Source organism: Sinocyclocheilus anshuiensis, unplaced genomic scaffold (assembly GCF_001515605.1).
Source record: "Sinocyclocheilus anshuiensis isolate Anshui unplaced genomic scaffold, SAMN03320099.WGS_v1.1 scaffold2051, whole genome shotgun sequence".
Taxonomy (NCBI): domain Eukaryota; kingdom Metazoa; phylum Chordata; class Actinopteri; order Cypriniformes; family Cyprinidae; genus Sinocyclocheilus; species Sinocyclocheilus anshuiensis.
The window spans coordinates 140,434-157,933 of record NW_015551258.1 but is presented as its reverse complement, the minus strand read 5'-3'; the positions used below and the strand labels follow the sequence as shown (position 1 = coordinate 157,933).

Below are 17,500 nucleotides of genomic sequence, written 5' to 3'. Positions count from 1 at the left end.
GGAAAACAAGTTTTCATTCACCACTGACAGATATTTGTTCACTTTAAGCATAAACTCACTTCATTCAGTTCAATTTCTCAGAAACAAGACTATCTTAACTTTGCTTCTCCAGTAAATGTATCTTGATTTAAGGATGTTTAAACAAAGACAAGACAAAAGCTTTTTTTTTGCAGTCTGTGCAACATTTAATGCCTTGACTTTATGAATTTAAGACGTTCTGCTCTGATTTAAGACCTTTTTAGGCCTTAATCTGTGAAAGGACAAATTGAGATGTTTTTACGACCCACAGAAAGCCTGGATTGAAACTGGATTTGTGTCATGAGTGATGAATGTTTTTCAGCATTAACACAGTTGTTTTTCTGTTTATTACTGTGAAGCTGCTCTGGAGCAATCCGCATTGGTAAGTCATAATTATGAGATAAATAGTTAAAATGATGACTTTAAATGTCAAAGTTATGAAATAAAATGTTGTAATTAAGACTGAAAAGTTAAAACTATGACTTAAAAAGTCAAAATTATGACAGAGGCAAAAAATTTACAACATTTTTTGCCTTTATAATTTTTTATCTCATAATTATGACTTATTGTGTCATAATTTTAACTTTTTATATAAATTTTGGTTTGATATGTCATAATTTCGACTTTAAAAATCATAATTTCAACTGTTTATCTCAAAAATATGCAAATAATTATCTCATAGTATGTCATAATTTCAGCTTTTAATGTACATTTTGGCTTGGTATGCCATAATTTTGACTTTTTATCTCATCATTATGATTTATGTCATAATCCCAATTTTTTTTTATGTCATAATTTCAACGTTTTATGTAAATTTCGGCTTGGTATGTCAATTTGGACTTTATAGTCATAATTTCAACGTTTTATCTCATAATTAAGAGTTTATAGCTGGTTTCACAGACAGGGCTTAGACTAAGCCAGGATTAGGTCATAGTTCAATTAGAGCACATTACTGGTGTGCATCTTGAGCCAAAACAGAGATCTTAAGATCAATCAGTGCAAGTCTCTGAATCAGCTCAGACTTACATTTTAGTCTGGGACTAGGCTTAATTCAATTCAAATTTATTTGTATAGCGCTTTTCATAAACATTGTTTCAAAGCAGCTTTACAGAAAATGCATGTGTCTTAAGCCTTCTCTCTGAAACTGTTTTTTTTTTTGTCAAAATTATAGTTTAGTATGCTATAATTTCACATTTTTATCTTACTTTTTATGTCATGATTTGCTTGCTTTTTATATAATAATTGGCCTGGTATGCCAATTTCTACTTTTTATCTCGATTTTTAATGTCATAATTGCGACTTGGTCACAATTTTGCCTTTTAAAGTTATAATTATGACTTTTTTTTTCTCCTGAAGCGCGTCATTCAGAGGAAAACCCTTTTACTCATCCTTTTGTAAGCAGTAAGTTACAGCTGATAACTTTACCTGTGATCCTCCATTATTCGGCGGGAAACATGATAATAATAATTTATGTTTTTATTACCAATAATAGCCAGTAATTTTACAACTATAATGTGATTCACAGCAGCTCAAAACTTCATAAACTCTTGAACCTGAAGAGTTAAAACCTGAAACCTTCATAAAACCTGAAGAGTTTATGCTTTATAAGCCTTTTATTGTTTAAATGTTCACTGGAGTTGTAGTGTCCGTGACATCACCCGTAGGTTTCTGAAGAGCATTTTTGAAGCCCAAAGTGGGCGGAGCCAGCCACCGCGCGTCACTCCTGGATAATCTAAAATGGGCAAAGAGGCGGGACGTGGGTGGAGCTGGTTGCTGAAACCCCGCCCACCTAGCTCAACAGCAGTGTCAGCAGCAGCAATCCACCTGTCACTCAAGTGGCCACGCCCTTAATTATGCAGCACTTTAAGGCTTAATATAATTTAAACGGATGAGTTATAAAAAAATCCACCCCCCTCACAGTTGTCATGAAGGGCAAAATTAGCTATATAGACCAAAACCACTTTTTGTACCAGGCTGTAAACATGTTTTTTTCTGCTGTAAAGTTGGGCATTTTAACATGGGGTGTCTATGGGACTGACTCTCTTTTTAGCGGCCAGTCGATGAATTGCAGTTTAAGTCACTTCCGTGTTGGTTTCACGAGAGAGAGCGGAAGGTTGCCGCTTGGGAGAAACGCATTTCAAGTAACGTAATCAGATTACATTTTTGAAGTAACTAGTAAAGTAACACATTACTTTTAAATTGACAATGAAATATTTGAGTTAAGTGCAGAGTAGGGATGTGCGAGACTAGTCGAAATGTTCATGTTATCTTCATATAATGCTTTATGAAATAGTGTTTATTAGCGCAGCGCTGTTTTGTTTACAAGAGTAGGCCTAACTGCTGTGTTTCTGCTTGCCCAAAAGCGCCACCTAATATCAGAGAATGAATCTGCATTTTCATTCAGCCGTCTGCCGCTTTTGTTGCCGTCTGTCACGTTTTGATGGAAAATACGAATAACTCGACTAATAAGGTATCTGGAATTATTTGACTGTTTGATTCATAAATTAAGGCCCTGTTTACACTAGTGGGTTTTCGTTTTAAACCGCATAACTTTTGCTACGGCTGCGCCTGTCGTTTACACTACCCCGGCGTTTTCGACCCTCAAAAAAGGAGAGTTTCGAAAACGTTTTAGTTTGAAACTCCGGGGTTGCGTTTCAGTGTAAACAGACCAAAACGGACTGCCCACATCCACTCTGCGTATCCTTGACGACTGTGTAAACAGTAACATCATGCTCATTGTTGTTCCTGCATGAATGGTCATGTGACCTGCGTTTTCGGTTGTGTAGTGTGGATCGTTTCTGAAGCGCAGTGAAAACGCCAGTGTAGACGAGGTTCGTTTTCATTTTAAAACACCGTTTAAAAACGAAAGCACACTAGTGTAAACGGGGCCTAAGTATTCCAAATGGATCGCGTATACATGGGTCAAAGACGAGACGTCACCATTTTGGTGTCCGCATCAAATTAAGTTTATAAAAGTAATTTTATAAACATAAAAAGACATGTTAAATGCAAGTTTTTTGCATATTTATTAATAAATATGGCTGCAAGCTGCAATTTTTGGGGCAGAGCAAGTCAGAAACAAAGAGACAAGCTAAGCAAGCATGGCAGGGGAGCATCAGAACAGTAGAATAAAATGCTTATTATATTTCAACATCTGCTTCTGCAGTCATTTACTCAGGAATATTATTAAAATTTAATGACAGAGACATTTCAGTTATGGGAACAATGTCAATATTATCTCTCTTTTTGGCAAATCGTCATTCAGAGTAACAGATATATTTATGTAAAAATTAAACAATACACTTATTCTGACCTGTACTTATTAAAATACAAAAAAAGAATATGTGATCATACTAAATTTAATTATATTTTAAATGACTTTCACTTCACTACAAAAACCTCTTGCTGACAAATGGGTTAAACCTAGTGGTTTGAAGGTAATTAGCAAAGTATAAAGATAATTGGTATTTGAGGGCTGCACTGTGATGTTGAAATATAGTCTTTTATAATGTCATCAAATGATTTGATTCATGTTTAAAATATGCCTAACGTTACTTTTTGGTATATAACATTGTTACACTGAATGACATTTTAGTGGGTGTCTTCTGTAAATCATACTAAAAAATGCATGATAGTCATTATTTTTTGTTCAGAAAAATAAAAAGTTAAACAGGACACATTCTAATGTATGGGGAAAAAACTAAATTTAAAGCTGTATTACACATTTATTTATTTTTTGGTGCTTGAGACACCCTTTTGGTCTCTGACCCACATACAATGTCTTCTGAGGGTTTCGTACTTTCAATCGGTTACAAAGTTTCCATTTAAATTACTTTGAAATTAGTCGTAGCGCACATCTCTAGTGCAGAGGCTCTTCCTTCAAGTATTCATTTTTTACTTTTGGTGTGAAAGGGCTGTTACAGTTGCCAAAAATATAACTTTTTGTTTTTTTGTTATTTAAAACAAATGAGCAAGTCCAGCTCAGGTGATAAAAAGTAACGCAAAAGTAACAATGCATTACTTTACATAAAAAAGTAACTAAGTAACAATTACTTTTTCATGGAGTAACGCAACATTGTAATGCATTACGTCTGTGTTTGATGTCCATGTTCAGATGTTGTTTCAGTGTAAATCTTGCTGCAGATCAGAGGCCGGATTGTTTGACTCGTCTGTGTGTTATTGTGTCATGATGGATGTTTGATCTAGATCCTCAGCTCTCGTACAGACACTGTTTACCCCGTTCTCCTATTTCTGACACATCTTCGGCCTGCGCTCGATTGTTTGCCGTCTATTTCTGATCCTGCTCATGTTGTAGGAAGTGTCACACACTGTGTTTGCTGGACTCAAACAGGATGAGACGCACAGATGGGTATTTTCCAGACGATCCGCTGTCCACATCACAGCTGTGCTTCTGCTGAAATGATCTCAGATCTCAGTCGTGCTGGAGCTGCTGACCGTGGTGCTGAAACGAAATAAAGGTGAGCCCTACAGCAAGACAACTAACCAGAGTTTACCAGTGTTTTAGAACAGCTACTAATAAAAAAACATCTGCTAAATAAATAAACATCCAAACAGCCATTCAAAGAAAAAATATCCCTAATTTACCTTGCTGAAGCTAAGCAAACAAAGGGAAAATACTTGATGGTATTTCAGTTTATGGCAGAATTGCTGCAGTGTTTTAGAACAGTTCTTAACCCGTTTGTGCTGAAAATCCTTTAACTAGTTTGGTGTTCCGAGTTAAAAATGACTGGCCTTTTAAAAATTGCTTGTAAATCTCGGTAAGCCATATTATCACCAAATACTGGATTCAATTTTTGTCAACTTGTTTTCTTACAATTAACACAGATTTTGTATCTCTTTTTGGAACTGATTGGTTGATCTGAGCTTCAGATTTTAATTGAATATTGCCACAAATTATCCACAAATAATGCATTTTCTGCTCAAAAACCGAGGCTCCAAAAAGAGATACAAAGCCTGTGCTAATTAAAAGAAAACAAGTTGATAAAAAGATTGAATCCAGTATTTGTTGATAATACAGCATATCAAGAAATGTATAAGACATTTTTTGTGTCTTATAAAACACCACAAGTGTAAGAAAGTGCAAAAAAAAATCCCCCAAAATCAAATTTTTTGGTTAAGTTGTTATATTCTGTGTAAACGAAGTCATTACGTTTTAGTCAGTTTGATAACATTAATAATTGGGAACTTGAAAATCCTCTCCGGGTCAAAACGACTGGAACACAACATGAGGGTTAAGAAGTAAAAATACATCATGTGTCTGTAACTGAAGACAGCAAATTAAAAGCATTTAAGAGTTGACATGTTGGACTTAATGTTAAAACATCATTAAAACACATTTATATATATATATATATATATAGTCTTGAACAGTGTTGGGGAAAGTTACTAATGCATTACAATGTTGCGTTACTCCATAAAAAAGTATAAAAAGTAATGCGTTACTTTACTAGTTACTTGAAAAAAGTAATCTGATTACGTAACTCGCGTTACTTGTAATGCGTTACCCCCAACACTGGTCTTGAAGCATGTAGACACTAATCCTGCTGAAGACAGATTTACGGGCCGAAGTCGTGATCGCTCTAGAACTGTGTTTTTCTTCTTCTGCTGTTACGCAATAACAAATGTCACGTAAAACATTCACAGATACAGCAGAGACAGAGCAGAGAGACTTGTAGAGATTTGTGTCGTGTGCACTTTGCGTCTGTCTGCGTTTCTTCTCTTCGTCATGTGTTAATCTCTCACTCACGATAGACTCTTTAACAATGGCCTGTTTTAAAACTCACATTAACATCAGACATCTTCTAATATCTTTAGACTGATGTTTTTCGAAAAATTAAAAATGGATAATAGTTACAGGAAATGTTCACACAATAAAAGCAAACAACTGAAAAGCAAGCAAACAAAACCTCATACCTCAGAGTCGTTCTTCGGCGCTGTGTCTGAATCTATCTGGAAGAGATTAGTCTTCAGTCGCATCCTAATGGGAAGCAGGAGAATCCCAGTTCTGATGGGAATCATTGATTCCACAGTCATGAGTCACACAAAGCCCCTGCAGATCCACCAGATTCACACTCACGAAGAAGCCATTAAAACATGAACTCACACACACACACACACACAGTGTCGGGGGTAACGCATTACTTATATTTGCCAAAAATATAATTTTTTTATTTTAAAAACAAACAAGCAAGCCCTCTCCAGATTTAAAAAGTAACGCAAAAGTAACGTAACACATTACTTTACATAAAGTAACTAAGTAACTTAATTATTTACTTTATTATGGAGTAACGCAACATTGTAATGCATTACTTTTAAAAGTAACTTTCCCCAACACTGCTCACCGCTGCGGAAAAACACGGCATTCATCTGTGAGGTTTAGATAATACGCATTTAAATATGAATGGATTTACATGAGCAAATCCTTCATGGTTTCTAGATAAGACTATTTAAAATCATGGTTCAAAACATTTATTTATAGTGCACTTTAACAGTACAGATTGATTTGAAGAAGCTTCACATTAATAAACGGGATTAGCAGTGTTAATAAAGCAGCTCTACAGAAGACAATCGTGTCATTATTCAGATCAACTAGGTTTAGAGATCATATCACTGCTATTTTGGAGTCCTTGCAGGTTTAGGGTTGATTTTAAAATTCTGATGCTAACTTATAAGGCTTTGCATGGTTTGGCACCTCAATATTTGTCAGAGCTTTTAACTCCCTACACTACAATGCATGACCGTCGTTCATCTGAAACTGGTCTGTTAACCATCAACCCGTTTAAGATCGATGGGAGATTTTTCTTCTCTAGCTCCAAAACTATGGAACTCTTTTCCTATTGAGATAAGGTAAGTGAAATCACTTGGCATTTTTAAATCTCGCCTTAAAACTCATTGCTTTAGGGTAGCTGTTACTTGAATTTTTTTATTAATTCCATATTGTTCTATTTTTAAGTGTTTTGAGTGCATTTCTTCTCTTCTTGCTGATTTTATCATTTTTATATGATGTATTTTGTTGCTTTATTTGTTTAAGTAAAGCGTTTTGAGATGTAACATTTAAAGGCGCTATTGAAAATAAAGATTATTATTATTATTCAGTTCAGTTCAATAATAACAATGTCAATGTTGCATAGTCTATCAAATATGATATGATACTGAGACTTGTTATAGCACTTGTATATCATTGCTCCCTTGTTGATTTTGATTGCTTCCATTGTCTTCATTTGTAAGTCGCTTTGGACAAAAGCATCTGCTAAATGACTAAATGTAAATATGAAATGAATGCAATAGCTGCACAGAACACATTAAGCTCAAAGACCAGTTTTCAGCTTATGATTATTTGTAGAACTGATCACAACTATACAAATATATATCAAAATTAGACATTTTTGATGACTTCAGTCTCCCACCGCTTTTCCATAAATAACCCTGTAATCTAGATGCATAGATACAGAATACTGTAAAGTCCATACAAAAGAAAGCATGTAGATGCGCAGTATGCAGTGTGCAGTACCTGTTCTTTAGTGGATGTGCAGTATGCAGTGTGCAGTACCTGTGTTCTTTAGTGGATGTGCAGTATGCAGTGTGCAGTACCTGTGTTCTTTAGTGGATGTGCAGTATGCAGTGTGCAGTACCTGTGTTCTTTAGTGGATGTGCAGTATGCAGTGTGCAGTACCTGTGTTCTTTAGTGGATGTGCAGTATGCAGTGTGCAGTACCTGTGTTCTTTAGTGGATGTGCAGTATGCAGTGTGCAGTACCTGTGTTGCCTGTGTTCTTTAGTGTGTATGCAGTGTGCAGTTCCTGTGTTCTTTAGTGGATGTGCAGTGTGCAGTACCTGTGTTCTTTAGTGGGTATGCAGTGTGCAGTACCTGTTCTTTAGTGGATGTGCAGTATGCAGTGTGCAGTACCTGTGTTCTTTAGTGGATGTGCAGTATGCAGTGTGCAGTACCTGTGTTCTTTAGTGGATGTGCAGTATGCAGTGTGTAGTACATGTGTTCTTTAGTGGATGTGCAGTATGCAGTGTGCAGTACCTGTGTTCTTTAGTGGATATGCAGTGTGCAGTACCTGTTCTTTAGTGGATATGCAGTGTGCAGTACCTGTTCTTTAGTGGATATGCAGTGTGCAGTACCTGTTCTTTAGTGGATATGCAGTGTGCAGTACCTGTTCTTTAGTGGATATGCAGTGTGCAGTACCTGTTCTTTAGTGGATATGCAGTGTGCAGTACCTGTTCTTTAGTGGATATGCAGTGTGCAGTACCTGTTCTTTAGTGGATATGCAGTGTGCAGTACCTGTTCTTTAGTGGATATGCAGTGTGCAGTACCTGTTCTTTAGTGGATATGCAGTGTGCAGTACCTGTTCTTTAGTGGATATGCAGTGTGCAGTACCTGTTCTTTAGTGGATATGCAGTGTGCAGTACCTGTTCTTTAGTGGATATGCAGTGTGCAGTACCTGTTCTTTAGTGGATATGCAGTGTGCAGTACCTGTTCTTTAGTGGATATGCAGTGTGCAGTACCTGTTCTTTAGTGGATATGCAGTGTGCAGTACCTGTTCTTTAGTGGATATGCAGTGTGCAGTACCTGTTCTTTAGTGGATATGCAGTGTGCAGTACCTGTTCTTTAGTGGATATGCAGTGTGCAGTACCTGTTCTTTAGTGGATATGCAGTGTGCAGTACCTGTTCTTTAGTGGATATGCAGTGTGCAGTACCTGTTCTTTAGTGGATATGCAGTGTGCAGTACCTGTTCTTTAGTGGATATGCAGTGTGCAGTACCTGTTCTTTAGTGGATATGCAGTGTGCAGTACCTGTTCTTTAGTGGATATGCAGTGTGCAGTACCTGTTCTTTAGTGGATATGCAGTGTGCAGTACCTGTTCTTTAGTGGATATGCAGTGTGCAGTACCTGTTCTTTAGTGGATATGCAGTGTGCAGTACCTGTTCTTTAGTGGATATGCAGTGTGCAGTACCTGTTCTTTAGTGGATATGCAGTGTGCAGTACCTGTTCTTTAGTGGATATGCAGTGTGCAGTACCTGTTCTTTAGTGGATATGCAGTGTGCAGTACCTGTTCTTTAGTGGATATGCAGTGTGCAGTACCTGTTCTTTAGTGGATATGCAGTGTGCAGTACCTGTTCTTTAGTGGATATGCAGTGTGCAGTACCTGTTCTTTAGTGGATATGCAGTGTGCAGTACCTGTTCTTTAGTGGATATGCAGTGTGCAGTACCTGTTCTTTAGTGGATATGCAGTGTGCAGTACCTGTTCTTTAGTGGATATGCAGTGTGCAGTACCTGTTCTTTAGTGGATATGCAGTGTGCAGTACCTGTTCTTTAGTGGATATGCAGTGTGCAGTACCTGTTCTTTAGTGGATATGCAGTGTGCAGTACCTGTTCTTTAGTGGATATGCAGTGTGCAGTACCTGTTCTTTAGTGGATATGCAGTGTGCAGTACCTGTTCTTTAGTGGATATGCAGTGTGCAGTACCTGTTCTTTAGTGGATATGCAGTGTGCAGTACCTGTTCTTTAGTGGATATGCAGTGTGCAGTACCTGTTCTTTAGTGGATATGCAGTGTGCAGTACCTGTTCTTTAGTGGATATGCAGTGTGCAGTACCTGTTCTTTAGTGGATATGCAGTGTGCAGTACCTGTTCTTTAGTGGATATGCAGTGTGCAGTACCTGTTCTTTAGTGGATATGCAGTGTGCAGTACCTGTTCTTTAGTGGATATGCAGTGTGCAGTACCTGTTCTTTAGTGGATATGCAGTGTGCAGTACCTGTTCTTTAGTGGATATGCAGTGTGCAGTACCTGTTCTTTAGTGGATATGCAGTGTGCAGTACCTGTTCTTTAGTGGATATGCAGTGTGCAGTACCTGTTCTTTAGTGGATGTGCAGTGTGCCGTACCTGTGTTCTTTAGTGGATGTGCAGTGTGCAGTACCTGTGTGATGTGTCCAATGAAGTGCAGCAGGAGAGTCACAGTGGACACGAACTGAATTAATCCGATCACAGTCACTGCCGCGAGCACGCGCATGTTCCACGCATCCATACTGACTGATGGCGCAGTGCACACTACTGAGTCCAGTGCACTAGTGCAGCCTCCAATCACTGCTTTCTCTGTCGGAGGGCTGTCCTTACTGCTGATGCGCTCGCTCGGTGGAGCCACAATGAGGTGTTTAAGCACTGACAATCATTTATAGTGTTGTCTGTGTGTCTCTCACGTGACACTGGACTAAACTCATATGAGTGAAATAAGTGCAGGAACAGTGAATGATCGAGTGCGCAGATGCTTTGAAACGCCTCATACGCATGTGGACTACAAATCCCATGAGTCAACGCGATGGTGGCGTTTCCTGTCAATGTTTTTCTGGGTTCTGTCCACTAGGGGTCGAAAAACCCATTGCTCCATTACACCAAATTCAAATCTCAGTTTATTAGAAACATTTACAGGACGCCAATTAATTAATTAATTCGGTCAAATAATTAAATTGACATTTATTTGTATTGCGCTTTTCACAATACACATCGTTCCAATGCAGTGATCTGTTACCAGAAGCGAATGTGTCCAAGTAATGTTCATTTCACAAATTAACAGTTCAAGATAATAGAACCATACAATTAGCTAACACGAGTTAATTCTAATAAATTAAAATCCTCCCCTGCAATCTCTAGAAAATGATTAAATTAACGTCGATTAGACCATCCTAAGCAGCGCTGAGAAAAGTCACAGGAAACCACACGGAAATAAACATCACATTTGACCAATCAGAGACAATGCCGGTCACTAAGCCCCGCCCACTGCACATTCTAGTCGCTGTTTTCGATGGCCACGTGAGCTAGACTGACCTTTAGATTCATATGGATGCCCAGTTAATATCCAGTTCTCGTGACTAACACAGGACCTTCATTATTCACTGATGTATTAATCGATCGCAGTCTAGATTGATAGGTTTCGCTGCAATGGTTAGTTAGCTGCTAACACGAGTGATGGCGGCTCTGTGCCGGCTCGCGCCTCGCCTTCAGACCGTGAGGATCTGCAGATCAATCGGGCACAAACCCGACGATCTCCTGAAGAACGAGTTGCTTCAGAGACACATTAAACGCGTGATCGACGAGCAGAAGTGCATTTCTAGTCGTTTAGATGGCGGACAGGTGACTGAGTCTGACAGGAGAGCGTTAAACCTGCGACTAGTCGAAGTGTCGAAGGTGGTTAAGGCGTTTGAGAGAACTCGGCTAGCGTTCAGAGAGCTGACAGAGATACAGACTCTGCTTCACAGTGAGTGATAACTAACCCGAACTAATGACAGCTCAACGAGTTGAGAAACCATGAAAATAACAGCGTTAATGTTCTTCATGTGTTATAGACAGCAGAGCTGAAGACCAGCAGATGCTTGAGCTCCTGCGAGAGGAACATGAAGAGCTGAGCAGAAGAGCAGAGAAGCTGAACAAGGAGGTTTGGACTGTTCCTCTGATTTAGACCTTGACTCATCTGTCAGAAAGTGTTAAGGGAATAAGTCGTTCACACAGATATGAGAATGAACTGTTAATGTGCTCACCCTCATACATTTCTACAAACCTGATGAAGAAACAAACTCATCCTGATCTTGGATGAACTGAGGGTGAGCAGCACATCTTCAGTTTTGGTGAACTGTTCTTTTATAAGTAATTGTGACAGAAGGAATTAAAGAGTGTCAATGTTGATTTAATGTCCTCAGCTGATTGAGACGCTGGTTCCCGCTGATGATCTCGACAGCAGAAGCGTCATCCTGGAGGTGGCAGCGGGACGAACCACTGGAGGTTTGATCATCTTCAGATCAGACGCGAGTCGTTCTCTGACAGTGGTTTGATGCTTGTGTGTGTGTGTTTGTGTGTGTGTTTGTGTGTGTGTGTGTGTGTGTGTGTGTGTCTGTCTGTCTGTCTGTCTGTCTGTCTGTGTGTCTGTGTGTGTGAGTGTGTGTCTGTATCTGTGTCTGTCTGTCTGTGTGTGTGTGTGTGTATCTGTGTCTGTCTGTCTGTCTGTGTGTGTGTGTGTGTGTCTGTGTGTGTCTGTGTCTGTGTCTGTGTGTGTGTGTGTCTCTGTGTGTGTGATGTAGGCGACATCTGCCAGCAGTTCACCAGAGAGATGTTTGACATGTACCAGGGCTTCATCTCCTATAAACACTGGGACTTTGAGCTCTTCAATTACACTCCGGCAGATTACGGTACGCTGCGTTACCCATCATCCTCTCTGAGTGTGTGTGTTGAGTGTGGCTGATGGTTTGCTGTAATGTCAGGTGGTCTCCATCACGCTGCCGTGAGGATCTCCGGGGGGTCTGTGTACCGCTGGCTGAGGTTCGAGGGCGGGACACACCGAGTGCAGAGGATTCCTGAAGTGGGTCTGTCGTCACGCATGCAGCGCATTCACACGGGAACCATGACAGTCATAGTGCTGCCGCAGCCTCGTGATGTCAGGCCACGCTCCAGCGATTTAATAGCATTGTGTGTGTGTGTTTAGTTCTGTTGAGTCTTATGATGTTTAACATCTCTACAGGTGGACATTCACATCGCATCTAAAGACCTGCGCATCGACACGTTCAGATCGCGCGGCGCAGGAGGTCAGAGCGTCAACACCACCGACAGCGCCGTACGCGCGGTTCACCTGCCCACAGGTGCGTCTGAGCTAGTGTACTACTACAGGTGCGTCTGAGCGAGTGCACTGCTACAGGTGCGTCTGAGCGAATGTACTACTACAGGTGCGTCTGAGCGAGTGCACTGCTACAGGTGCGTCTGAGCGAGTGCACTGCTACAGGTGCGTCTGAGCGAGTGCACTGCTACAGGTGCGTCTGAGCGAGTGCACTGCTACAGGTGCGTCTGAGCGAGTGCACTGCTACAGGTGCGTCTGAGCGAGTGCACTGCTACAGGTGCGTCTGAGCGAGTGCACTGCTACAGGTGCGTCTGAGCGAGTGCACTGCTACAGGTGCGTCTGAGCGAGTGCACTGCTACAGGTGCGTCTGAGTGAGTGCACTACTACTCCAGACCGGCTCTAGACCGCTTCTGAGGGTCTTGGGGATTTATTTCAAGACCAGTCAAGATGACAGTTGAGACATTGTCAGTGGATCGTCTGATTTATTTGTTCAACACGTCGCTGAATTTGTCCGCACACTGAATTTTTTTTCCAATCAGACCAAAAAATGTCTCTCAAAAATGTGGTTTTTATTATCCATATGCAAAAGTGATAAAAGTGCAAAGTGTATCGGTTGCCTTCTTCATGAGCACTGAAGAAAGCATGGGCTGAAACGTCTGCTCTTTGGTCTGTTTTTAATACACTTTGCACTTTTTTCACTTTTGCATATGGATAATAAAAACCACATTTTTGAGAGACATTTTTTGGTCTGATTGGAAAAAAAAAAATGTTTCAGTGTGTGGACAAATTCAGCGACTTGTTGGACTAAAACTTTATCCCTTTTGCTCTACGCACCTGAGAATTCATTGTTCTTTTTGAGCGCACACAATTCCTGTTGGACTGATTTATTTGTTAACATCATTAATGTGTTTAGAATTAAACTTCCCACTTCAAATTCAATAAGTAGCTTATTTCTAATCTGATTTATTTTGTTACTGTTTGCCGGGTCAGAAATTAACAGGGCATTGTGTCAAAAATGTCAGCAAAATGAAAGATATTAATGCAAAAAAAGTGTGTATACGTTTTTTTATTATTATAACATATGCTATAATTAAGCAATATCACAGAGCAAGGGAGCTGTTTTCATAAATATGAGCACGACTGCAAACGCGATAGTTAATTGTTTTAAACAAGTAGTTAATAATAACCTAACAACTTACTGTTTCGCCAGTGAAAATAATTCCAAACCAATCCACAGATGAACAGCTGTTTTGTTACCAAACGAATCAAATGATTCCATGACTCACTCATTAAGTGATTTTTCCACTACCCACTGATGCTTTTACTTTCATATTTAAAAGTAATATTTTATTTTTCCATAATACTTCTATATTAAAATGTTTATATATATAATACAGTAATCGTATAATAATATTTACGCAGTGGTAATTATAGTGTACTTTTTTTTTTTTTATTATTTTATCAGTGCATGTCTAAATGTGTATCTTTCAGATGAATTTGACGCGTGCTGCCTGGTCTTGTTCTTGTTTTGGTCTGGATTATCCTGTGATCTGGACTCTCTCTTGTTTTCAGGAACAGTAGCTGAATGCCAGCAGTTTCGCTCTCAGCTGCAGAACCGTGACACAGCGCTGCGTGTGCTCCGGGCCCGACTGTACCAGAGCATCATGGGACAGCAGACAGCGCAGACGCACGCCGCACGCAGACAACAGGTGAGTTACCTGTCAGATCAAACCAAATACTACAAACAACCCTTTACTGCAGTGACTTTAAACACTTTATAATGACGTTTAATAACATGAACAGGCTTTATTACATTGTAAATGTGTTTGTGTCTCTCAGGTCGGCACTCGATCTCAGTCAGAGAGAATTCGCACGTATAACTTCAGTCAAGATCGTGTGACGGACCACAGGATCGGTTATGTGACGCGTGACATCAAGGTAACGGTCTGAACAGGGGACAGGGGGCGCATCTGAGTCTTGTTTGGAAACACAGTTGTTCAGTTCCATTTGGATCCATTAATACTGTGTGTGTGTGTCTGTGTCTGTGTCTGTGTGGTGTGTGTCTGTGTATCTGTATCTGTGTGTGTGGTGTGTGTGTGTGTGTGTGTGTGAGAGTGTGTCTATCTGTATCTCTGTGTGAGTGTGTGTGTGTGTGTGTGTGTGTGTGTGAGTGAGAGACAGGAGTTCATGAGGGGAGGCGAGGCTCTGGAGGAGGTGCTCAGACTCCTGCAGGAGAACCATGAGAGAGAAGCTCTTCTGAAACTGGTGCAGAACATCAGCTGATCAACAGCCTGAAGAGAAATCACTGACTAGAGGATATTGAGCAAATATTGTGTCTTCATGACTGAAATGTTATGTACATATTTCCTGTCATTCAATTATATTTTATACTTTTATGACTCATGTCTGAGTTTGTCAGAGTCAATACAGATGTTCCAGTAATGAAGGTCAAATGTGTGCAGCACAACAAGTGTGATGTTAAAAATAAAATAACTGCTGTAAACATTAAGTTCATGTTTTTTTATTACTATTTGTTTGGAAAACACATCACATAACACATGGGTTTCTGCAAGTCACAAAAAAGCCTTAATTCATCCTTCCACAAATTATTTTTTTTTATAGATTTAGATTAATCACATCGAAAATAAATGTGAGTACTGTGTATATTTATTATGTGTATTATATATAAACAAAACATATTTTTCTTAAATATATACATGCATGTTTGTGTTATCATAAATATACACAGTACTCACACATATATTATGTAAACAAAAACTTATTTTCAATGCGATTAATCACCATTAATCGTTTGACCGCACTAAAAAAATACTAAAAATGACAAAAACACACAATATAAAAAACTAAATTAGACAGAAAATGCAAAAACAAAAACTGATTCAAAATATTAATAAAAACCGTAATAGTTTCTCAGTGATACTAAAATAACACTTATTCAGAGATTTGTCAGCTGAACCCTTCTGAGCTTAAATATTTATTTGAAGTAAGATTTTAAGTTAATATTTCAGTAATTTAGAAACACATATACATTTACATTGACAATTAAACTTCTAATTTGTGTCCCTGGAGCACAAAAGCAGTCTTAAGTCGCTGGGGTATATTTGTAGCAATAGCCAACAATACATTGTATGGGTCAAAATTATACATTTCTCTTTTATGCCAAAAATCATTAGGATATTAAGTAAAGATCATGTTCCATTAAAACATTTAGTAAATCTCCTACCGTAAATATATAAAAACTTAATTTTTGATTAGTAATATGCATTGCTAAGAACTTCATTTGAACAACTTTAAAGATGATTTTCTCAATATTTAGATTGTTTTGCATCCTCAGATTCCAGATTTTCAAATATTGTCCTATCCTAACAAACCATACATCAATGGAAAGCTTATTTATTCAGCTTTCAGATGATGTATACATCTTAATTTCACAAAAATGATTGTGATGACTGGTTTTGTGCTCCAGGGTCACATATGATCTCACTGAAAGAGTGTTTCAGTTTCATGTTTTGAATTCCATTGTTCTACAGTTCTGTTTCGTTGTTGATTTGTATTTTTTTTTTCATGTTTTAGCAGACTCGATAAGAAGACCAGCAGCAGTGGAGCAGCTCCGTCCAGTGAAAAAGTGTTCTGGTGTGAATCAGGAGAGAAATCTGCACAGATCAAGCAGCGTTTAAACAGCTCTAAACACATATGTGGCTGGATTCTGATGTGAGAGACAACAGCAGATGCACTTTTTCACTGGAGGAAGAGTTATTATGGACTCTATGTATTTTAGTTATAATTGTCTTAATGCTGGATGTGTTTCAGCTTTTGTCTTCTCCAGATGTTAACTGATGGACTGGAGTGCTGTGGATTACTTGTGGATTATTGTGATGTTTTTATCAGCTGTTTGGACTCTCATTCTGACGGCACCCATTCACTGCAGAGCATCCATTGCTGAGACACTGATGCAACGCTACATTTCTACAAACCTGATGAAGAAACAAACTCATCCTGATCTTTTCTTCTCAATTACACACTGAAAACTGGAAGCAGATCACCAGAGAGAAGCCCGTGTGATGATGATATATTCATGTTTATTCACATGCAGTGATGTCAGTGATTCTTCAACTCGTTCTCCGTCGTCTCTGAACACGTGCTACAGCGATCAGACTCCCAGGTAATGCTGTCGAGTACTTCACTCTTGTTTTGTCCCCCTGAGATCTTCAGGACACTCATTCCAGATGTGTTTTCCATCAGCGCTCCGCTGGACGATCTTGCTGACTCTTTATTGTCGATCCGGTCTGGAAGCGTTCAGTCACAGCCTGTCAGATCACAGTAAGACCGTTTCATCGTCACACACTCTCTACATCACATCATACACACTAGACATGATGATAACTCATAATTACACAGGATGGATGATGTTGATGCACATGTGAACGTCTCTTAATATCAGAACAAGTCGAGACCCGCTGCGTCGCCGCCTCTGCAGACGCTGGAGTCCAGCAGGTCAGAGATTCTCTCATTCATGACGTTCAGGGCTTTATTATTTGATTCAGTAAACTGTAAGCAGATGACTTGAGCAGGACGTCAGCAGTCGGGATGTTTGTACGGTCTGTGGGAAACCCATCGCTGGGTCAGAGAGGATGATTCTGGAAGATCTGAGGATCATCAGCCGCACGTCATGCTTCAGGGTAAAACATCAGGCATGTCTAAATGTGGATCTGATGCTCAGAGCTGAACGCTGATGTGACGTGTGTGTGTATGTGTGTGTGTCTGTGAGTGAGTGAGTGAGTGTGTGTGTGTGTGTTTGTGTGTCTGTGAGTGAGTGAGTGAGTGAGTGTGTGTGTGTGT

The 17,500-nt window shown here is 39.3% G+C and overlaps 1 protein-coding gene across 2 annotated transcripts; it reads left to right on the top strand.

Moving 5' to 3' along the window:
* The first annotated feature begins 10,805 nt into the window (after positions 1-10,805).
* mtrf1 (mitochondrial translational release factor 1) lies at positions 10,806-15,149 on the top strand. Of its 2 annotated transcripts, none has more exons than XM_016453679.1 (9): positions 10,806-11,293; positions 11,382-11,470; positions 11,733-11,814; positions 12,111-12,218; positions 12,291-12,463; positions 12,548-12,665; positions 14,213-14,349; positions 14,480-14,578; positions 14,822-15,149. In XM_016453679.1, the coding sequence occupies exons 1-9, from the start codon at positions 11,005-11,007 to the stop codon at positions 14,921-14,923; spliced, it is 1,197 nt and encodes a 398-aa protein (XP_016309165.1). In that variant the 5' UTR covers positions 10,806-11,004; the 3' UTR covers positions 14,924-15,149. The 2 variants fall into 2 exon arrangements, with proteins under 2 accessions (XP_016309165.1, XP_016309166.1); XM_016453680.1 differs by having other exon boundaries at positions 14,818-15,149.
* The last annotated feature ends 2,351 nt before the right edge of the window (positions 15,150-17,500 follow it).